The sequence below is a fragment of the Anser brachyrhynchus genome (assembly GCF_964034855.1).
Source record: "Anser brachyrhynchus genome assembly, chromosome: 14".
Classification (NCBI taxonomy): Eukaryota; Metazoa; Chordata; class Aves; order Anseriformes; family Anatidae; genus Anser; species Anser brachyrhynchus.
In genome coordinates this window covers 4,034,075-4,058,429 of record NC_137709.1, presented here as the reverse complement: position 1 = coordinate 4,058,429, position 24,355 = coordinate 4,034,075, and the positions used below count along the sequence as shown (strand labels likewise).

The window sequence follows — 24,355 nt, the reverse complement described above, 5'->3', positions numbered from 1 at the left end:
CCTGCCCTGTACATACACTTGTATGCAGTTGCAAGGGTCTGTGATACCCACTGGCTCCTTCGGGTCTATGATATGACTTAATTCCTTTGAGAATGTAATTTTTTTCTTTAGCACTTGGGCCAAAAAAATTCATGGGTGAATAATAATGTCAAAGAAATCTGTTACAAATACTCTGTGTGTTGTAAAAACTCCTTAGAAGCTACTAGAGTGCAAAATTAATAGCTCCAATGTCATCTGATTTAAAAAATAAAATCTGTTTTAAAAAAGGAGTATTTTTTCAGCTAAATGAGTAGCAAATTGTACTGTTGTAAAAGAACTGCTGAAAATCAATTCAATTTCAGAATGTTTTCATAGGTGCATTGAGTTGTTCTCTATAAACTTATTTATTTTTCTTCTATTTTTTAAATTGTGTTCTACTTTGACAATCACTAATCTGACAAATATATTTTGTTTCTCTTAGCACCTTCTTGTCCAAATCTTGTGTGAGCATGCCATTTTTGTCTAGACAATTTAGAATCTTTTTTTTTTCATTAACGTGTGTTTTTTTGTCTTTCAAAAGTTCACTTTTTTAGACCTGAATGTGCTGGCTTTTATCCTACCCATAGATCGAACCATTTCTATAAAGCTCTGTTTACTTTGGGGCTGCCTGGGTATGAGAAGCTATCATCGATTTAATCTATCATGATGTTTTATAATTTCAGAAAGTTCGCTTTCAGTCTAGCACTCGAAACACAGAAAATTATTCGGGGAAGAACGCTTATAACAAGCCCACGAGATATCAGGTAATCACACCATGAAAGCAAGAGCCAGGGAAGAGATCTGTCATTGAAGAGCTCTGCAGGGGTCGTATTCGCTCTGGTCCAGCTGCTGCCAGCCTGTGATGAGCTGCGCTGTGGCTTAGCATGGCCACAGGACCGGGCTGGGGCACCTCACGTTCACAGTGCTCGGAGACAAGCGCAGCATATCATCCATGGCAATAGACATGGTGTTAATGTATGTCACGCTAACTAATTCCACTCAAGGGTGTATAATTTAATACAAGAATTATCATTCAAGCTTTAATCTCCCGGTCTTGCATTGTCAGCATTTCATTTTGTCATGACACCGTGTCACGTCTCCAGCCTTTTCATTACCATTTGCATGTGCTTTCTCTGGCAGTAACTTGTTCTGCAGAGCTAAACCTGCAATGTGGTATGGTTCAAAAACACCCGTGACTGCAGCGGTGGCACAGGGCACCCCAGCCATCACATGAACTAGCACAGCTGTCTGTCTTGGTTGGAGCATTCGTGCTAGCATAAATATTTCTTGTGCAAGCATGTAATAGGATAACACAACAAGGAGAAGGTGCCCCATGGGATTTATTTTTTTTTAACCATAAAATGAAAAGAATTCTGATGGGAACTGGTATGTCTGAAGGAACTAACATTAAAGAGAGTTGAGGAAAATAATATTTTAATGGGGTAAGATGTGCAATGGCAATTCTAGGACTTGTTTGTCATGTGTTGGTGCAGCATCCAGTACAATGGGCTCCTAGTCTGTACAACATACCAGTAATAACATTTTCCTTGTTTTAAAAGTTGTCTAGGCTTTTGTGCCAAGACAGTAGGTGTCTCTAAAACTCAGTTAGAAACAGAATTCATTCGTTCTGGCATCTTGAGTTAGTTGGCTTGACACCATCAAAGACGAAGGGAAGAGAGATGATTGTCATGCTCAAACTGGCACTTGTGCGTTTCTGACATTTTCCTGTACATTCAAACCCACAGGTAACAGAAAGATGTGTCAGCCTCTGCTGGACTCATTCTCTTCCTGCAGCTATTATTTCTAAATGAGAACACCTAATGTTGGTGGTAAATTAAGCCCTTACTTCCAAGGCTGAAAAAGCCAAAAGCAGCTGTGAAAAGTATCTGTGTTTTCAAAGAAAGAGATAACTACATTATTTTACTTTTCTAATGTTCCTACTAGGTTTCTCTTCAAATGATCTTAGGAAGTTTCTATTGCTGCAGGAAGAATTTGTCCAAATAATACAAGAAAGGTGTAACAATCTTGATTATCTAAATACAAAGAAGAACAAACTTTGATACTCCGTCAGCAAGCTTTCTTCTGCAACTGGGAAAACCTTTGAAGCAGTGGCTTAGCTCTGAACTGTTTTCTTTAGTGAGATTTATCAAGTGACGTATCTGTGTTTTGTGTACCTGGTGTACATGTATGTACGTGCAGTGCTCTTGAGGGATACCAAAAAATACAGTTTGGCATTCGTTATCAAGAGTCTGTCTTGAAGTTTTATTCAGGATTTTCTTGCAGTAACCAGGTTTATTTTTCTAAGAGGTTATTTCATTTAGTGTAGCAATAAGGAACGGTATCAGGGAGAAGCAAGACTTAGAAGCCACAGGGGCAAAAATGAATTAATTTCCTAAACCTAGTGGCAGAAATATCTATCAAGTGACTAAATAGCCTCTTGTTAAAAATGGTCACATTCTTCATATTTTGTTTCTGTAGACAAATCTGAATACATTGTGTATTTGACAGACTAGGCAGGCACCCTTGAACTTTTGGCTTTCATCACGGACAGCAGTTAATATAGGTTAGTATTTGAGTAGTGGCCATCCACAATACCAGCTATACGGAAACTGAAGTAGATAGATGTTATCATACTGTTCCAGGTAATAATAGCATCCATTGTTTATGTTGATTCCTTGTTTTATTCTAAATATCCTCTGTCATCTGTTCTGAAAAAAAAAAAAAAAATTTAAAAATTCTTTTTGGACCCAGGATTTCCCTACTTTCCCCAAACATTACTTCATTTATGTTTCCCCAGGTGGCAACCCTACCTCCCTCTGGATTCTACTACCTTGGCCATCTTCAACACACCGTACGTGCACTGTGCCTCATCTCTGTTGTCTTAATTGACTCACCTGCTTAGCCAGATGCCTCTTTGAGACAAGGACAGGGAGTCTTAAACATCCCATATTCCATGACTACTTGACCTATATATAAATGACTGGATCTTCCTTTGATGTTCACATAACTTTAGTACCATTATAATTCAGAGCTGACTACTAAGAAAAAAAGAGCAGGTGTATCCATAGAATCGTAGACTGGTTTGGGTTGGCAGGGCCCTCAAAGCCCATCCAGTTCCACCCCCTACCCTGGGCAGGGACCTACCCCCAGCCCAAGCTGCCCAAGCCCCATCCAGCCTGGCCTTGGGCACCCTCAGGAACAAGGCATCCACAGCTTCTTTGGGCCTCTGGGCAGCCTGTTCAGTGCCTCCCCACCCTCAGAGGAAAGAATTTCTTCCTTATAGCTAATGTGATTTAGTCTAATCTGATTCCTTAATTCATGTTTCACGCTCTTTGCCGTGTTTTTCAGTGATGTTCAAAGCAGTCCTAATTGTGCTGGGAATAGATGAGCTCACACTAAAAGTTTTGTTTTTCCTTTAATAATGTCCATCAAGTCGAATAAAACATTTTCTATCTTTTTTCTATCTTTTCTTGGATAGTCACTGAGGTCTCTGCTGTTTGCAGAGGATGCAGAAAGCTTTGAGGGCATAGAAATCTTCACTGAACCTGTCATTCTTTTGTCTCAAAGAGAGCTATTTGAATACTACATCTTTCTGGAAGTGGTTAAATCAAAATAGGAGAGTAAAAGTCTCTCCTATTACACTCTGCTTCAAGAAGCTGCTCCCAGCATGACAGCATGTGCTGCCTTATCTGCCTGAGGCCCTCCGAGACTGAGTTGTGGTGATCATGCACTTGGGTACCCAAAGAAGCAATGTAAATATCTGATAACCAAATTTAGGTATATCTGTTGGGACACCTAAATCATCATCTCTGATAGAGCAATGATTTCACATTTCTCACACTGATATCACTGGCAATGATGCAGGCCTTCAGCTGTAACCCACTGCGTAGCTCGACTGCCAAAGTTACGTTCCTTTTACAGAAATGTTAACATGCATTTTTGGAACAATATCACATTGCAAGGTCGTATTCATAGCCATCTCCTACGATTTCCATATTTGCTGCTCCATACTAACAGTCATCTCCCATGTTATAAATCTACACGGTGCTATTTTTACCCTGTATATGTATGTCCCTTAAAAGCTGCCATTTTTACTCTTGCCAAGCTCTCCATTTTTGTTCAAACTCGTTTTCTCTGTCCCTCATTGTTTCTCTCCATAAGCCTGAATTCCAAAGCAGAGTCTTTCTTTTTAACCTTGGGTCAGATGTTCAGCTCATCGTCATGAGTGGCTTTGCTAACAACATTAATTAACCACTTATTCCTTCCAGTAAATTATATTTTATTGATATATTAAATAGCAACATGCTAAAAAAACAGTCTGGATCCCATTTCTTAAAATGCTACTGCATCATCTGTGTTTTCATTCTGTCCATTTGTGTGCATCACACAAACACCCCGAAGTATCTTTATGTGCACTCATTATGCAACTGCTGTCAATCAACTATTTTAATACGGAGTTCATAATATAAAGTAGAGAATAAATGAAAAGTCAGTAATAAAATTCCCTTTGTTTCCTCTGAGGCCAGGCTTCATCCTTAGAGAAATCAGGCGCTTGAATTGCTCATAATAAGTCTAGAATTAAGGAGGTGTGGATAAGCTCATGTTAAGATAAGTGTTACTGTTCTCTTTTCAGAAAATAATGAAACGTCTGATTAAGCGGTATGTACTGAAGGCTCAGGTTGACCGAGAAAATGATGAAGTCAATGAAGGCAAGTGGATTTTTATTATTGCCACAAATTAGAGCATGTAATGTTATTGCTATTGATATCTCCAGTAAGAGGATTGAGCTTAGTTAACACCTTCTGTGAAGAGAGAGCATGCTCAGGCCCACACAAAGGCGAACAATGGTGACTCTGAGCCACCTTAATGCTCTGAAATATTCCTTAGCAGAACGCGTGTATTGTAAGATCTGTCTACACTTAGTCCTGCTCTGCCCCACACCTCTACCTATCCTTGCTTTACAACACCCAGGGTATAGCCAATATCTGGCCTTCTCTTGGGGTCTAAATAAAGCATTTTCTTACTGTCCTGCCTATGCTTAGCCAAAGGACTTTTTTTTGGAACTGGATAAGGATGTGCACTGCCATGGCGTCATGTAGAAATTTTAAGTAGATGGAAAAGAAACTCCTCGTAATACCTTCTCTCCGTTACCCTTCTGTAAATGTCCTGTGTAGATGGGGATCTATACATGGAGAGGGAATAGACTTTAGAAGAAAGATGAACTTTCCATACACTCTTGCTATTGCTGTTGGTACCACTACTGCAAGTACGGGTTATTTACTGTAAAGCCAAATATTAGGTGTATGAATGCAGTGACATCATATAGAGTGTCACGTACACTAGTGACCAAGCACACTTAAATAAATGCTCTCTCATGTCTTAAAACCATAGGGATGACTTCTTTGATTCAATATTGCTAACAAGAACACTTTCCTCCCTTTAGGAGAACTTAAAGAGATTAAGCAAGATATTTCTAGTCTCCGATATGAACTCCTGGAGGAAAAGTCACAAGCTACTGGTGAGCTGGCAAGACTAATACAGCAGTTGAGTGACAAATTTGGGAAGAATTTAAATAAGGACATTTGATAGTGGACACAGCGAAAAACAACTGGTTTTCTAAACATTTTTCAGCCTCAACCAGCAACTTAGGAGGGCAAAAACAGTGCAAAAGATGGGTGCCACATGCTCAACTTTTGCGAACTAGCAAGTATTGGTAGAAGCACCTTGCATTACTCCTGTGTTTGGTGAATTACCAGTTAAATCTTTTATGACACAAAAGTGACTTACTGGTAAAAATACATGCCCTTTGACATCAGAAACAAATGCACCATAGGGAAGGCACCTTTAGTTAAAAGCAAAAAAAAAAAAAAATACAAAAAACATATCTTCATCCACCTGACTCCAGTGAAGGGACTGTGCTTGTTTATACCAACTCAGACTGTACTGATCAGAAGTGGGTGGTCCGAAGAAAAACTGTGCCAAGCAAATACTCCTTGCAAATTTTTAAAAAAATCCTAACCTTGCGTGTGTACTCTCCTTTTATGTTTACATGGGCATCCATGAAGATAACTTTGAACAGCACTGTGGATAATGAAAAACAAATGAGAAATCTTCTGCTGAAATGACCGAGGCCAAGTGTCTCAGGTGGAGGTCATCTACTTTTTAGGCTGAATGACAGAGTTGGAAAAATAAACAAAGCTTGTTGGGTAAAGCATCCTTTCATCCCTCTGCTAGAACTTGATAAAAGGACTCCCAGCCAAAAACTCCTCTCTGCCTTTTCCAGCTATATTAGCTAACCCACTAATGGATATGGTCTCTTCGTACACACCTAGCCTCTCTTTTATCCTCAGATGATCCCAGCTTCAACAACAGTGTACTGAAATATTCAGATCTCACTTCCCAGTAATATCCACAGCAGAAATAATATATATTGTGCTAATGTGTTCAGTACAAGGAAGAGCATTAATCCAACAACAGCGACACAACTCTGCTCTACTTATGGATTTCAGAGGTCAGCAAGCCATAGAGTGAGATAAATCATAAAGAACATACCCCAGTAGTTTCAAACATTTAAAACAATATGAAAAGGCTTCAATTCCACCAAGGACAACGTGAAAAAAAAATTAAAAAAAAAAAAAAAAGAGAGAGAGAGAGAAAACAAAATCATTGGAGAAATGGTTGTCTTGAGTTATGAGTTTGGCTCTTTCAGAGGACCAGGAAGGAATTAAAACTGCTTTAAAGGCTGCAGTAATACAAATAATCAGACTGCATTTTTATGAATGGTAAACAATAAGTTGATGCAAAGCAACTACAGACTTCGATTGCTTGGGTTTTTACATTTAGCTACGTGATTTCAACTATTTAAAGCACACCTTACTACTTGGGAACCACTGAATGGACCTGTTTGTTTACAAGATACACCTATAAGATGACCATTGCATTTAGGTATCAGCTAAGAAAAACAAGCAGAACCAGAAGGTGACCTGTGATCAGTTCTTAAGTGCCAGATGAGAACACAGATAGCCTAATAGAATAATAGTTATATTTGTACAAAAACATTAAAAAAGAAAACAAAATAAAAAGTGTACTGTACGTAGATCTGTTTAGAGAAAAAGCAAAATACTGTATTTTTACCTTTAATAAGATTATCTTGTATACTGTAATATTTTTACCTAAAAATGGGAAAAAATAAAATTACCTCATAATATTTTGTTGTACACTGGGTGAAATATTTGCCTGATCATTTGAATATCCAATACATGGACATTTTATTGTTTTAATGTGATGGGTGAACAACAAAACCGTTGTATGAAGCAATTTTGTCATAGATTTTCTGAAGCCTGAAGGAGTCAAAAGCAAAATTTTAACTACCATACATTTCAAGGGAATAAACTAGGGAATCAGAAGTTCTGCAACCAACTATAGTCTGCAAAAGCGACTCCTTATTTGTGGTGCTTAATTTGAAATTATTCTTTACTTATTAATGTATTTGTAAAATACATTTTGTTCTAAGAGCAGAAGTTCAGTTCAGGAGGCTAGACACATATATTGAGGGTTCTGAGTGTGCGATCAAAAATTAAATAAGTAACATTTTTGCAGTAACTTTTAGCTGAGAATATAACTGAAAATACATTTGCCTCTGCATTACCCCATCTGTATGAGGTACTTTACTCTGCAGCACAGAGTAGCATTTCCCAGAGATGTTGTTGGCAAATGTGGGAAATCTGTTACTTTTGCATGATAGCTCTTACAATGTAGTGTCAGGATGAAACATTTAGATGACAGCATTCATCAGCAAGTACTAAATGCCAGTCTAAGACAGCCACTGCATATAATAATATTTGCAAGAATGGTAACTCACTGGCCTGTCTTTCCTTACCTAAATCAGAAAATGGTGCTGATTTCAAATATCATTCTTTCCATGAATATCCTAGAATATCCATGAATTTCCTAGAATATCTTCCATGGTAATGCTGCCATTTTTTCTCCCTTCCAACCACCACGCAAAACTCATTTCAATTTTGGAAAACCAGCTCGGTTGCATCAGCCTTGTCTCAAAGATTTGTCTCATTATGGCTCTACACCTGCCTCTTGAACAAGCATTACTTTACCCTTCCCATTCAGTGTTTTAACATTTCCCAGGAATGTAAGCAGAATCCTTCAATGTAGAGCAAATAATAACCATAATTTCCATTTTTCATCATACTGCATGCTAAGTCACATGAAAAAGGTAAGTGGAAATAAAATGATACACTTACATTTTGCATATTTAAATGTAACTCAACAAAAGGCCTGTCCTAACATCTAGCAACGCCAACAGAAACATTATTCTGCTGCTCAGTATAGCAGTCAGTGCACGTTCTGGTCACACATACTGTGAAGAGCTTTGCTGAATTACGTGGGCCTATGCAGAAGCACGGCCATGCCCCACCAGCTACCACCTGCTGCCCTGGTACCATCGGTATAAATGCTGCCATGGCTTGCCAGCATGCTGCTCTGCATGCAGAAATATATCTATGAAAGAGCATAATATTTTCTAGAACTTCAAAAGGAGACTAAAAGACATACAGGAAAAATACATTTTAAAAATGTGCTTCTTCCCTTTTTACGTTTACATTCCACGAACTATCAAGGCACAGAGTTTTCTTATATAAATATTCATGACAAGCAAAATCCCACTACTTCAGAGCACTTTTCTCATCTGGTCCCAGGAACACACACAAGGAAACTTCACACTATGTATTAATGTGCTATCAGCAGAAATTATGTTAAATTCACTACATAGTTTATTCTCCAAGCTCTGTTTACAATAAATTAAAGAAGCCTTCTAAAAGATCCCTGAGAGAGCTCAGAGAGTTTGAAGAAGAAAAATCAGAATAGCTGGGACTAGACCTGGGATGTGCAGGGCCCCTGCCCCATCTCCCATCGCCAGTGGGCATGCTGGTGTCACAACAACTGCTCTGATGGCTTAAATTTGATCCAATTCATAATGGTTCTTACATATGGCTTTGAAATATAGGATTTATATTTCTTGGACAAATTCAAAATGCAAAGGGATGTTGCTTTACCCAAACTATTTGTAGATATAGAGTTATGACATTTTATGGGCAATATTTTAGAGGGGGCTCAGAAAAAGATTACAAGGGTGAATATTCTCCGAGAGATCTTCCTAATTCTGCAAACCCAGCAGGCCAATCAAACTAGAATTTAAACTGAAGAAGATTGGAACAAAGCCTTTAACTAGCCAGTAGCGATTTATTGACTGCCCAAGTGTTCAGACAATTGCTTCTTGTCTTGCAAAGACAAAACCTTTCAGCTGATGCTACCAGAAAGGGGGCAAAAGCAGAAAACATTAACGTGCCTTTAATTAGGTGAACTGCAAATTCTTAAGCCATGAACCCCTCCTGACCAGAGATGCAAATCCTGAAACAAAGGAGCTGCCCGAGGGTGTCTGGCATCATGCCACTGCTCTCAGCAGCATGGGATGGGCTTTGCAGGGCACAGGCTGGGGGTGATGCTTCAGACACAGCCCTCAGGGCTGGACTAATGCTGCCCACAACTTCACAGAGAACTGCTGCTGTCCTCTGTCCCCAGAAAATACAACTTAAAGTAAACAAAAAACAAGAGCGATGTCATGAATAACAATTTAGGAGACTGCCTGCATCCCGATCAGCCCTCACAACACATTAAATTGTCAGAGATAGGCTTTATTTTTAATTATCTACAAGAGAAATGCCTTTTCCAGCAGGCCAGAAGAAGCCGGCCTAATTAAAAGATGGAAGAGATTAAGGATCATTCAGCAAGGACAACACACAAGACATCCCTCTGCCACAACCCCCCGGGCTGGTGGCATCTCTCCCTGCACCACAGGCCAGGCCAGGGCTCCAGAGCTGCGTGGGGCAGGACCAGGCCGCAGAGCAGCTCCATGGCCTCTCAGGCCAGGCAGGAACCTGGCGAGCAGGCCTCTCCTTCACTCATTTGGCCTGTATTTGCCTCCCTCCTCACCAACAGGGAAACAACCACCGTGAATTTGTAGCCAAGGCTGCAGGTTCCGCAAGATGTCTCTCAGATTGGGCCTTAAAGAACTTAATTTTTAGTAAAAGGGGAGAGAGGGGGAGCAGGTGCAACATCCCTAGCTTCCTGTGAGGAGAGGGAGGCACAGGGAAATTCAGGGACTTAATGAGCTGAAAGTCAGGGGCCAAAACCGGTTTGCGGATAATTGAATCCTATTTGGAGCAATATTTACACACTAATTCTGCCCTCTCTCGCTCCCTGCTCTGCACATTTGTAGGGCACATGCAATGTGCAAGGGATAAGCTCTGCCAACGCCCGGTGAAAGCAGCACAAGGAAGGACACCAAGAAAAAAGACTCATTGCCTCAGTTGCAATATATCATTTGGGGATGTGATTCTCTAAATCTCTGGGAGGTTTTAATGGCTTCATACAGCACTGAGATAAGTCTTCACTACAGTTTAATTTAAATAAATCCATACAGAAAGGGAGATAATAGCCAAGGGGGCAAAATAACTAAACTGCTTGTAGAGTTTGTAATGGCTTTAACAGCAAGTAAAAGTGTATCCGCTTAAGGTCATTTGAGAGAGACATTTAACACAAATTTGCAGCATGACAAAGAGGATTTGGAAGGGCTTAAAAGGTTATTGAATAGCTAATGAGCTTGTTAATTTTTAGCTAATATTTACTATAATGCAGACTAATATGCAATTCCCATACTAATGATTAATTATACTGTTGCAAGGATTTAATTAGGGTTTACACAGCAGGAGGGACCGGAGGCCTGGTGCTGAGCTGAATTTCCCTGCTGCAGCCACTGGTCCTAACAGTGGGCAATTAGTCCCCACGTACTGAGGAGGCAGGAGACTGATGATCGAGATCTTCCTGAGGATGAAAGTCATTCAAAGAGGCTGGCACATGGACTGCATAGCAAATTGCATCTGAAAACAAATGAACAGATCCCCAAAAGTAACTTGTACCTGTAGCCCTGTGTCTAAGAGCAGCTCTGTTCTCCCACAGAATCACAGAATGGGCAGGGTTGGAAGGACCCCAGGAGGTCATCCAGTCCAGACCCTCATATTGCTCTGTCACCCTCCCAGTAAAAAAGAGCCCCCTCATATTGAGCCGGAACCTCCTGTGCTTCAGTTTGTTCCCGTTGCCTCTCGTACTGTCGCTGGACACAACTGAAAAGAGACTGGCTCCGTCCTCTCGACACCCTCCCCTCAGATATTTATACACATAAATGAGAGCTCCCCTCAGTCTTCTCTTTTCCAGGCTAAGTAGACCCAGCTCTCTCAGCCTGTCCTCATACAACAGCTGCTCCTGTCCTCTCATCATCTTCATAGCCCTCCTCTGAACTCGCTCCAGTATTTCTATGTCCCTCTGGTACTGGGGAGCTCAGGTTTTTCTGATTGCTTTTTTTATTAACATGTAAGAAAAGACTTGTGGGGTTCGTGTTCTGTAGCTCTTCCTAAGGGGAAAATGAGGAGGAGGGAAAAGTGCAACCCGATGTACAATGAAATGAGAGGAAGAAACGTTACAGAGGGTGTCAGCAGGTGCCAGTTAAAATAATAGCCACAACCTGCAATAACCCCACCATCCCTTATACCCCCAGGTAGCCTGGTGGTCTGAGAGGAGAGAAACTACCATAATTTCAGGAGCTTTATTCTGCCTTTTATGTGAGAAGACTCAAAGTGGCGCAGCTGATGCACGGCAGAGGACTCGTGCCCTGGCTGCTGCTTGCACTTGGGGCCGGCAGGCTGTGCTCACGAACAAGCAATCTGCAGCTCTGCCTCTGATGCGCCAACGTAAAGCCAGAGCGACAGAAGCAGAAAAATCCTCTTTCTGCAGGTTTTTCTTCAACTCATTATAGCAACCTGCCTACATGCTTTAACAACACACAGAGCCACATGAATGTGGCTCTTATTAAACTGTGTCATTAAATGAAGGAAATGTGGAAACACCGTTTTCTTGTTAGATAACATTTCTTCACCTGACTTCAGTGCACACTCAGAGAGGTTTTTTTCTTTGAACAGTCTTCATTTTTCTGGTAAACATCTACCCCGCTCCCAGGGGACTACATCTTTCATGTCAAGTGTCTCACACTTATTCACACCTGCCCAAAGATAAAAGTCTCTGTAAGCAAAATTCGCCCTTTGGCTGGAGTTTGTGTTGAGGACCTACTGTGGCCAAATCACCACCTGCTGCTTCTCCAGAGCGGAGATTCAGCTACTTACACTTATTTTAAAACAGTATGATTAGGTTCTTCTCCAATCCATACTGACACAAGTCAAAATTAAATCGTTTGGAACTTGAAAACAAAGTCGTGTTTCTGCCATCACCTCATATAATAAGTAGGGTTTTCTTGATTCATCCTTCAAGTTTTAATAGTATTACAAAAATGGGGAAAATACCTATATCTGAGGTACATAATGAAGACATATTAGAAAAATAGATACAGATTAAATATTAGGAAGAAATTCTTTATTATAAGGGTGGTGAGGCACTGAACAGGCTGCCCAGAGGAGCTGTGGGCGCCCCATCCCCGGCAGTGCCCAGGGGCTTGGGGATGGGGCTTTGAGCAGCTTGGGCTGGTGGAAAGGGTCCCTGCCCAGGGCATGGGTTGGAATTAGATGACCCTCAAGATCCTTTCCAACTCAAACTGTGCAATGATAATACAATTCTAAGTACAAAAATACTCGTGAGCAACACAAGTGACACCAGACCCTGATCCCCTGTAATAGTCTTCCTTGGATGCTTTCCAAATTCTAATAGGAAATCCCTCCTGCATGTATCCTTCTTGGGGCTGGAATTTAGCCACTAGCCACTACTCTTTCTAGGCACATGGTCTATCTTTGGTTAGAGACACTACTACAGTAACAAACTAAACTTCCAGAAGTACAGAAGTTTATTTCTTGCTATTCTTCTTGCAGTGATGAGTCAGAAATCTTAGCATTGTGACAGCTTAAACCAGTGAATTTTATGCTCCCAGATGCATTTAAGAGTCAGACGAAAGCTCAGGGGTGAAGTGTACCCCTCCTGCACCAAAACCAGTTTAACCTCATTCATGACATTTAGGTCTCCAAGATGCACTGTCAGTAACAAGGGGCTCTGAGATCTGGATGAAAGACAGGAGTGACAAAAAACTATTGGGATGACATCCACCAGACTTTCTTTGACTTGAATAAGAATTTTACAGCAGAAAAGTTGAGTTGTCTCAGGTAATGAATTAATAAATAGATAAATAAATAAAAATAATAATAATAAAACCCCACCACATTTAAAAATCCCACCATAATTGTACGACTGAATAACAAAGAAATCAAAACAAGCCTATCAGCAGCTCTGAGTGTCCATCCCACTACTTCACGTGCTCCCGCAGCCTTGCTGTTCTCCAGCAGCAGAAGTGCAGGGACCTGCAGCCACCCCAGCGCCATGGGTGCACCCGTTTATTGGGCACATACACAGGATAAACCACAGCTTTCATCTTCTTTGGCCAGAGGACTGTGATTCAGAAATATATTGTTATCATCTAAGTCAACCCTTGAAGCCAACCTGTTCCAGCAACTCGTTTTGAAAATACCACCCACATTCTATAAAAATTCAGATTTGAGATGCAGCCCACAGAGATTAATGAGGGTTTGAATCTATTCTTCAAGAGCTTCTGATAGTTTTATTTTTCCGCTGTGCCACTATAATCTTCCTATACATGAAAGTTGCTCGCATACTTCCAGCTAGGGAAAGGACTTGATTAAACAGCAAATAAAAATTGCATTCGGGAAAGCAAAATAAAATAAAATAAAATAAAATTATAAAGCGATTACTCAGCCTGTATTTCAGCACAAAGTTTGCTACGAAAATTGTTTTGTAGTGGACAAACAGAGTTCCAAGTGATATTTTTCCCAGCTGGAGCTTTGGCGGTTTGCAGGCGGGCCCTGTGCAAGGCACACATCACTCACAGCAGCCGCTGTAACACCGGGCACTGCGGGGGGGTGCCTGCCGAAAGCTTTTGACTTGAGGTTTGAGGAGTGAAGTCGGGAAACATAAAGCACTGGAGGGAGCCAGCAAGACCCTTCCAGTAATCCTCAGCTGCACAGACCTTGTGACAATTCCTCACCATTCAGGCAGTAAATGCTGTTGAAAGCCATCCTACTGAGTGTGCCATGAAAAGCAATCAAGCACACCTTTCTGCGCTCACCAGCCCCTTCGCTGTGAACGCTCACCAGGCTTGATAGTTAGGGCGGAGCGGGCTGGAAAACATCTCTGTGAATTTATATTTTATTCTATTACTTTACTCACATATGCAGCCCTAGCAGAACACCTGTCTTTTGCCTTCCTCAGTTAGTGACACTTTTCAATTTTTTTTTCCAAGTTTGAATTGGACATCCTGGGGCAAGCAGGGGGGAAGAAACCCAGTATTGCCTAAGCTGACTTTAAAAAAATAAATAAATAAAAATCTGTCTGTCCTCTCCACCTCCTCTCAAAAAGAAAGGAGAGAACATTTATCTTCACTAAGCACTACATATTTACTGCTATTTATTTTTGAGTGATTCCAGTGCCTATACTGCTGTAAGAGGGAAATCCCATTCTTCCTCTCTTACATGTTGCATGTTAGACACCCTGAAATAGCTCTCAGGACTGTCCCATGAGCCAGGACCAGAATGACAGCGTGAATCACCACTGTCTGATACTTGTGATATTCCTGCCTCTGAGTGTGTATCTGTTTGAGTGGCACTATGCATAATTCAGCACAATTCTACACGTTCTTTTGTTAATGCGCTCAAAATACGCATTACTCAGCTTGACGACGAGGTTTTCACTTACAGCCATCTGGATGTTTTATTTTAGAAAGTGATTTGGAAGAACAGTGCTTTATTCATTGTTCGTACAAGCAAACACGAGGGCTGCAGGGATGGAGCTCCTCAGTGTGGCTTGCCTTTCTCCCATTAACCTCCAGCCTCAGCTTTACCTTAGCACTTCCCACATTTTTTGAAGAAAGAAGATAAAATTTATCATTAATCATGACACGTTCTTATCATCAGACTTTCAATGGAAACACCATAAAGCTCACCATAAACCCACCCATGACAATTGATGTTTGACTGTTGTCAAACTAGACAATTGACTAGCACATGTCAACCTGCATGGGCTGCAGCTGGATAGCACAATTACACTTAATGCCAATTAATGTTCAGAAATCGACTTGCCTGGCAATATCAGGAGGAGAAAGGGGACAGTGCTCATTTACACTCAGGGGCAGCCTCTGAGACCTTGCACTAGCAGCTCAGTGTGCAAGGTGGCTAGAAAGCATCATTTGACTTCAAGAGCATTGCCACTGATGGGTGCAACTCTGATGTATCAGTGAAAGCTGGCCCTGATTCAGCCGAGCTCAGAGAGATGAGAAGGGCCATGCTGGTCTTGTGCAGCTGCCTTCGCCATGGTCAGGAAAGGTGCACGGGCAGGGGACAAGCTCAGGACACCACCGACGTAAGCCTGAGAGGCTGCAGACCTCCCTCCATGAATGAAGTGTGAGGCACTGTCAATTTAAGTGGGGCTCTTCTACACCTCAGCCAGACCCCACAGTACCTAAATGATAACCTGGAGCATTCTCAGCCCAGTAAATCACACACACAAGCAGGTGGCTCTGTCACAGATTTGATACCTCATCCTAGATCCAATGGTTTCTTTCCTCCAAAGGACAGATTACCATGCTATCTGCAAGGTAAACATGTTTTCCTTTGGTGAAGAGGTCCCCATTAGCCTTTGGAGAGGCAGGAATATGCCCAGCAGCCATGGCTGAATGAGTTGAAATCATCACAAAAGGTCACTGAAAGAGTTTTATCATAAGTGTGCTCCTAGTCATTGTAAATATGTGGCCAGCTTAGCGCCTACAAGGTATTTCCTGGCCCATAAGGTACTGCAGGACTATTTGCAGTGGCCTTCACACAGAAGAGGTGTCGTGACTGGGGGGTGTTTCCCATTCCTTATCCACTGAAGGCTTTGGGGACTGGCTTTGCTTTCCTGTGAGAACTGGAGCCAATGTTACCGGTTTAGAAGTGTTTCCATCTGTAATTACTGCACAATTGGATGAAGTGAGGGCGCTTTGATCACACATTCATTATATCTCCCCTGCTTTGAGGATAACTTTGCAGAGTGACAGCATCTGTTTTAATCCCCAGGTGGTGCCAATAAATACAAGAACTGGTAGTTTAATACAAAGCTATCTGTGGTCTCATATTCCTTTCATAGCTAATTATAGAACAAATCTACAAAATATAGCAATGATCCTACAGCTGCAAACTACCCATTAAAGCAACACAAAATGTGTAAAAGATGCCTGTTAGCACCCTCCAAGCCAGTGAATCATCTAATGCCCTCCCATCTGCACAGAGGATTGCAGATTTCATTTATTTCTCCAGTACCTGTCAGAGCAGAAATAGAAGTGCATTTTAACAGGGTATCAAAAATCTGCGCTGCCAGGACTGGGATGAAACCTCCTAAATTGTCGGATTTCACAGCAGAGGCTGCATGACAATTCTGCGGGTCTTTCATAATCCTGCCATGTCAGAAAGTTATAGGGCTGCTTGCAGTTTGATCTGTAAAGCAATTGCTAGTTGGGAAAAAATAAGCAAGGCCGTCACCCATTATTTTTCACAAAGAACATTACTGAAAAAAATAACAAGATAGGGAATAGATTTGTATTGCTGAAACATGGATATTCCCTCAACATAAATTGCAAGTGTCAGCTAGACACACCAGTTTCTTTCCCACTGTGGGTTTTTAATAAAAGAAACAAGCAAATAAGTAGGGTTGATACCATGAGTCTGCAAAGGCGTCTGTAATCTCAAGCGAGGCAATTTTACCTACAGTGCTCGCTGTGTGGTCCCCAGGGATGTGTTCTTAGCTGGCATTAATTGGCATGGAAAAATCAATGCAGCCATGTGTATAAGCCGCAGTTGCTGCCTAGGTCTTTCTTCTCCATTCCCTTCACTTCCTCAGAGGTGTTGTATATGGACAAATTGCTTCCCAGGATGAAATGTGCCAACTCCACAGTCCCTCCAGTAAACTCATTTTTCTTTAATCCGCTCTGGTGCGGAGGCTCATGAAGGCAGTTGTGATTCCTGGATCTCTGCTCTTGGCAAACCTGTGATTAATACCATTCCTTGGCCTTAAAGACTTGGGATTTTAAGAATGTGGTGGGCGAAAACTTGAATTTGCCAGGCCACAGGAGTCTGAAGTATTTTCAGTGCCACATGTTTCCCCTGTGGCATCAGATTATCCTCATTCCTACATTATTTTATCCAGACTTAGCATTTCAAAAAAGAGTGCTTTAGGGGTCCCTTGCAACCTCTTTTTGTAGTACACAGAGAAACACACTCAGGATTTTTGCTGCTCTTTCCCTTGATGCTCCATCCCTTTTTGGCTGAGCAATCCTGCTGATACTTCTCTTATGTAAACCTGCAGAGTTTACTTTTCTTTTTTATTTCTACTTGCTTTTTCACTTGTTTCTTGTTGGTATTTGCTTTTCTCTGGTGCTGGAGTGAGCATCCCAGAGCGGGCAGGATGGAAGTCTTGCAGTCTCAGCTGCAGGGTAAAGGGGCAGAAAGACAATCCCCAGGGACAAATGGACATGCAGCAGCAGACAACAAATAAGTCTTCTAGGAGGTGCTTTACATTGATCCCAGCAAACCTGCAGCATAAACCAGCATTGTGACCGACCTGTACGTGGTTAAGAAGGAGCTAATCTCCCCCTGTATTACCTCTCAGGGGTTTCTTCTCCAGACAAGTGTCTGAGGGGTTTGTTGGACAGAGACCACAGTGCAATAAGCAATCTGAACAGGGAAGCAATAAAATCATCACACAGATTACAGCTACACGGGAAGGTGAGCAGTAATGGTGGTGCAGCCAGGCTGGTGTAACACTGCAAGCAAAAATTTCTGAGTGCCTGGAGGAAGCACTTCCGACTCTAAACCTCGTGTTTTCCCAGCTTTGTCATCTGGGTTTCTGAAAACCACCGCCTTTCCCCACTGATCTGTGGCCAGTTGTGGACAATGCTGTGAGCAGCTTGCCTAAGAACGACGCTCCTGACTTTCTTTCTCACTGTGAGGCCTTCCCATAGGCCAAGGACCAGGCCGCAGATGGCCCAGGCTCTGTGCTCCCTAAGAGCAGGGGGACAGGCTCAAGGAACGAAGGATTTATGAGTTATCAGCAGAACTGTTTGGAAACAAACCCTCATCCACCTCTGGAAAGGAACCCAGCTGTGGGAAGTGGAGCTGAACGGCTGCCCTGATCCTGCCCAGGGAGGATTTTGTCTCCACGGGAGATTTATTTCTGTCCCTGTGCAGACACGGGGCAGGTGACAGCACTGCTCAGGCACTACCCACTCTGCCCTCCGGACCCATAGAGCCGGGAGGAACACGTCCAGCCTCGTCCCTCTGACACCGCCAAGGGAAGGACAAAGTGAATCTGACTTGATGGCACTTCCCCAAAAGAAAGCGCTTGTATCATTGAGGATTTAAATTATTCTGTCATATATTGCTTCTGGCATGAACTGTTGGCATGGAGACTGATGCAAAATGTAGTACAACATAAATAAAATATTAATGGCACAGGAGAAACTGGAAGTGATTTAAAGAGATACTGAGCTGCCAACTGAGCTACAGTTTGGAGTTTGTCATACGAACAACAGGGAAAATTATGATTAAAGCTATAAAGGGCAACGGGGAACACTCTAACTCTGCCAAAGTCTCCTGGCCTTCAGAAAGACTCAGAAAAGTCTGGTCTGGCACAGCAATGAAGTGAGGAACTTCCTAAAACTGTTTTTCCTTTTTTTTTTTTTTTTTTCCACACAGAAATGAAAGGAGGGCTCCTGCATTGGACAGCAGGGGCAGGCTGTGGGATATCGCTCAGAAGAGCACAAGCCCTTCTCACAGCACACATCGAGATGAGCAAAATGCTGTCACTGCTCCTGCCTCACGGTCTTGGGATGCCTTGGCAGGAAAATCAATACCCAGAGGGGAGAGAAAGCAGCATGGGCTTGGGCGAGGGCTGGGCTGAGGTGCCAAGAGCTGGCAGCTGAGAAGCAGGGCTGGCTTTTATTAGCATGGACGTAGGCCGAGAGGTTCAGCCTCAGGTCTTGTATGTTGAAACATGAACTTTTCATGGGCTCAGGTGATTGCAAAGCTGCTAATAAGGCATAATAAGAGCAGAATAGTTGACAGAGAGGAAGAAGTTGCCAGAAAATTTCTGAAGCTAGCACAAGCAATGCATGTCTCACAGCCAGACCAGCCCCACTGGGGTTGGGCAGACCAGCAGGCCTCAGTGGGACTGCATCATTGGATGGGGAGGCAGAATTTCATCTAAAAGCAGCACATTTTTTAATTTAATAATGCCTAAAAGAATGGGACTTAAGTCCTCACTATTTACACCCCTTTTCTCTTTGTGGGTCTTTGTGATCCGCATCCCTTGCTCCAGAAACTTTCTGGCTCCTTGATGTGTGTAAACAACATTAAAAATAAATACATTTTCTGAAGCCTGATAATTTGCCATTTACATAAATTATGAGAATTATTCCCAAGGAGTGTGAATTGGAAGAGAAATACTGAGTGGTTTGGGAATAACATAAGTCTATCTGGTCTAAATATCCATGAGATAGCTGGAGATGAAAGATTCCCAAATACCGTGCAAAATATTAGCCATAATTTAAAAGCCCTATCTCCAGGCGAAAAAATCGTCCCAAGTAAGAAATCTAAATGCTGAATTTCTTACAGAGAACTTATAGCATTTCCTACTGAACGCTCTGCATCGTAGAGTAACAGCAAAAAGTGCTGCTGGGTGAAGATATTAACATGGGGGACAATGGAAACTGCAGCATAATCGCTGGTGATTTGCATACATTCATTAACTTGCTATTCAAAATGAACCAGACACAACTGAGAGATAGATACACATTCTCCGGAGCCACAGGGCTCTGTTTGCAGATGCAAATAAATCAAGCCTGTGTTTGTGCACACAGATGTTTACTTGTGCAAAAACTTGTCGTAGTGCCCTTTGCACAAATTTGTATGACTGCATTTAAAGTATTTTAAGCATAATCTCAAAAAGAGATTATGAAATCTTATATATGCAAATAAATTGCAGGGAATAATATTTCAAGATAATATACAAGGAACAAAATAAGTTCACAAATTTTATTTTTTTATTCAGTGAATGAGGGTGAATGTTTGGACTAGTCCACAGCTGTATTAGTTTATTACGCAGTATCTAGAAAGTTGCATGAGGTGCTTATTGACTCATGGGATGTGGGGAAACACAGGAGAATGGTGTGGAAGTGCTCATTAAAGTGTTTAGCACATGCACCCATTGTGCTTGTTTTCCTTCTATTGTCTCTCGGGCAAGCCAGGAGGCTGGGCTGTTCTCAGGGAGAGGATGTCCGAAGTCAACATCAAAACCATTTTCCTGGGAAGTGGATGCTGAATTTATAAACAGAAGTGCTCTCAGCCAGGGCCAAGCATCCCCTTTGCCTGGTTAATGTCACCTCCTGCCTTACCTGCTGGGGCTGGGCTTCTGTAAAGGGCTTTGCTCTGCACTAGTGATGCTGAACACCTATTGCTCTGTACCTTCTCCATATAGCTCCTCTCTGAGGATGCTGTATTCTGGACGGATACAGTCTTTATGCAGAAAGGACTACTCTGCAATTATCGCTTCATCATAGAAGAAAAAGACAAAGACAGCCAAGATATTTTATTCAGGGCATCCATCACTGCAAAAGCAATCAAAAAAGTCATGAAAAATCCTGCCCAGTGAAAACAAATACCCACTTGTATATTTTTTTTTTCTAATGGTGCCATGACCCCTAACCTGACCGTGCTTCTAAAAAAAATGTCCTTGTTGCACAGTGCCCAGCCTTTTTCCCCTTTTCTGTCATGTCCCCACAGTCTGTCTTCTCCCTGTGCCCCTTCCCTGTTCACACCCTATAGAGCAGTTCCCTGCATGGTAAGCTCCTAACCACCCACCTACGGCTGGGATCTCGAGACACTCAGATCACTCTTGTTGGCGTTATTATCATGCTATCATGTTGCATTATATTTCCATTACTATAGCTTCAGATGTTCCTTTATTTCCATTAAGTGCTAGCAAAATCATTTGTGAAGGCATTTGCAATTAGTCAAGTAATTATAAACACATTTATAGTAATTCATCAGCATTAGGTGGCTCAGGAAAAGCAAATTTCCAGGCAGGTGGGTCTCGACAGCTCTAGCACTTTCTCACTGCAGAAGGCAAAGGCAATTAGAGATGGATACAGTGGCAGTGAAACCTGGAAGAAATGATCCCAGCTGTATTCCCAGCCTGGTCCATTTTCCTCCAACCTCACTGGAAACCGAGGAGAGCCAATACAGAGGGCAGCCCCCCACTGCTGTCCATGGGGGCTCATACAGACCTGTGATGTATTTTCCTAGCCCAGCAGCTTTTTCTCATTTTATCAACTGTTTTGTAACACCATGCAAAAGGAAGGCCTTTCACCAACCTTATCAGAAACTGTTCCCTAGTCCCCCTGCTGAGCAAACCTGAGGCTCACCAGCACCAGAAAACCCTCAGGAGTCAGTGGTCGTCTCCTTCCCAAATCACATCGAGCGCTGCTCACTGTAGAACTGCAGCTGTAAACCAATTTTAAATGATGGCTAAGTCACCTTAAAAGCACCTGCAGGCTTCATCAGGCTTTTCCACAGGAGACTTGCCTGGAGGAATTTATTTGCATCCCCTTCTGCCACCCCAGCCCTACAGCTGCTGCTGTCACCTCTGCCAGCAGAGATTGTCCCCACCACCAGCCTGGGGACGCAGACACCACCTGCACAACCCAGCTGCCCCCAGGCCAGCCCAGCTCACGGGCTATCTGCCACTAATTGTACCAGTGAAGGCTGTTAAAACAAGCCCTCTGATTTTGTGCAGGAATGGTAGCTCTTATGTAGTTTTTGATGCCGTTGGCTATGACAGTGGCTGCCATCAGCCAAAAAGCTGCAACAAGTATCAAGTGAAGACAGCTTCTGCACTGCTTCAGCACGATCGCAGGAGAGCTCCTGGCTAGACCCTTGAGATGTTTCTCGCTGAGCATCCAAAAGCAGAAGGGCTCAAATGCATTCCTTGCCTCTCATTTTATTTTGGCTGACCCAATAACACACAAAGGGACCTGATTTGTCTCTTGAATGCCAGATTTTGCAATGATGGCAATACACAAATGAGTTTCATTTCTCTCCCTCTCAGGAAAACAAAATGAAATACAAAAACACAAGAACAAAAGAAAATTTTGCATGCTTGCTGAATCTGGTAGCGAGCAAGCAATGTCAGCTGTGAAGTGTCCAAGAGTGCCCAATACAAATTCTCTGAGAGGGATCGACAGCTTCAGAGGTTTATAAATGTTAATCTACTTAGCTGAGCTGCTACAAGCTTGGCTCGGCTTTAAGACTTGCTTTGAGCTACCAAACAACCATACCTGGTGAGCTGTAGTCATTCTAGCACACCTTTTTCAGTCAGAAGAATTTAGTTTTTCTATTGCAGAAGATGATAGTTCTGCTTTGTAGGTGTAATGTTTGTACACAAGGAGAAGTCAGAGCCTCAGATGAACCTCAACTTCATTTCACTTCCCGCACTATCTGAGCTACATGGGCTTGTTTTCTTTAATGAGAGCACACTGGCACTTTGTAGATACAGCTTTTTTTTTTTTCAGCAGAACGAATTGTTCACACCTTTAATTAAACACGCTCGTATAGTCTGTGGCTCACTTCAGATGTTCGTCTTGCTGGTGATCGCTATCCCAGTCTTTTCACACACCATTTCCCTGGGTGATTGCAGCCTATTTTCCAAAGAAAATGTAAACGTCTCCTAGACACATGCAACAAAACTCCTCTAGGCAAATAGGAAAAGAATTCCGACACTGCTTTGCGACTGCTCTCAGGTGAAGACCATGCATTTTGTCCTTGCTGGTCTGTCTGCATTGTGGGCGAAAGCTCTGAGCTTCTCAGCACTGCAGCTACGCTTCCCACGTCCAGTCTCTCTTCACAGGGTCAGCGTTTCCCTGCTAAAGGTGCAGGGCAGCAGCCCTGCGGTCCCCCACGGGACCAGAGAGCATCCCCAGGGGAGCAGGGCAGCGTCCTGCCTTCCCCAGGCGCGGGTCAGTCCCACCCGAGCTCCCTCAGCCCCTGAGCACAGCGCGTTTGGCAGCGGAGGCGCAGACGACGGCTCCTCACGAGCTGCTTTAGTCATCAAGCAGGGATCGCTTCCGTCTCCGTGTACCTACCAGGAATAGCTACGGGAACATGCTGGCAGCAGCCTGTTGTTTCTGAGAGAGAACGGCCCCACAGGAGCTTTCCCGTGTTACCTCACACCTTTGCTGTCCGGAGCGTCCGTCTGTCCTTGCTGGCCTGGACAGACAGCCCTGGGTACGTCGGGCTGGCAGCGGGCACAGGGCTCGGCCACATGGCGATTTCGGCTCCCCACAGAGAGCCCTGTGTTTTGAGGCACCCTGTTCTCCAGGGTGCCCCGCTGTGGGTGCAGAGGGTGCCCCGCTCCCAGACATGCAAAAGCCCACAGACAAATGCAATTCAATGATGAGGAGCGTAAATGCACCACCACACATGCAGGAGCTGCTGTTGCCAATAGAAACACGCTCCATTTCTACAGAGGCAGTCTCCTCGGAAACTGATGCCACCACACGGCCTCATCCTGTGCGGTGCTGGCTGCTTAATGGGAGCAGAGAACCACATAGGTGCTGGTCATCTTACCATACGTGGCCCCATTAAAAATAGGCAGCGTCCAGAGTTGTTTCAAAAGCGGATTTTGATTTCCCCATGGGGCTAAACAGCTACATGAGGGAGGAAAATATTCCCCCCATGAACACGACATTCAGTCAAATGCTCTGTATAAGAATAGTGAGTAGTCTGCAGCACTCGAGCAATGTCATGCCTTTAATCTTGTTTGAATATACCATGGTCAGTCTTTGCTACTCTCGGTCTTTAGCTTCCACATCAGAGAGAAGAAACTCCCAAGAAATTAAATAATGTTAAGGGATTTACCTAAGCATTTATCAAACAGTACATGGGCCACACAGCTCGGGCTCTCCCTGTGTCCGTACCCACCTGGGACTCCTTTGGGATCCTCAAGGGCTTTTCTACAGCAGCGGAAATTTATGGAAAGTCATCCTGCTTGACGTGGACGCATTCACAACACGGGATTCCCAGGGATTTCAGGAACCAAAATGAGAAGGAAGATGCAAGTGTACATAAAATTTTATCTCGTATTGGGTCTGAGAATAGGGACAAAGGAAAAGAAC

General features: G+C 42.8%; 1 protein-coding gene across 2 annotated transcripts in view; it reads left to right on the top strand.

Annotated features, from left to right (window-relative positions):
* The window catches only part of TRPC7 (transient receptor potential cation channel subfamily C member 7), a 94,555-nt gene extending 85,787 nt beyond the window's left edge, over nt 1–8,768 (top strand). The window contains exons 14-17 of one of the 2 annotated variants that reach the window (XM_080555392.1): nt 702–782; nt 2,816–2,869; nt 4,652–4,727; nt 5,462–8,768. In XM_080555392.1, the coding sequence (XP_080411518.1) occupies nt 702–782; nt 2,816–2,869; nt 4,652–4,727; nt 5,462–5,604 (354 nt within the window). In that variant the 3' untranslated portion in view covers nt 5,605–8,768. The remainder of the gene's footprint in view (nt 1–701; nt 783–2,815; nt 2,870–4,651; nt 4,728–5,461) is intronic. The other variant, XM_080555393.1, reaches the window with a different exon arrangement.
* The last annotated feature ends 15,587 nt before the right edge of the window (nt 8,769–24,355 follow it).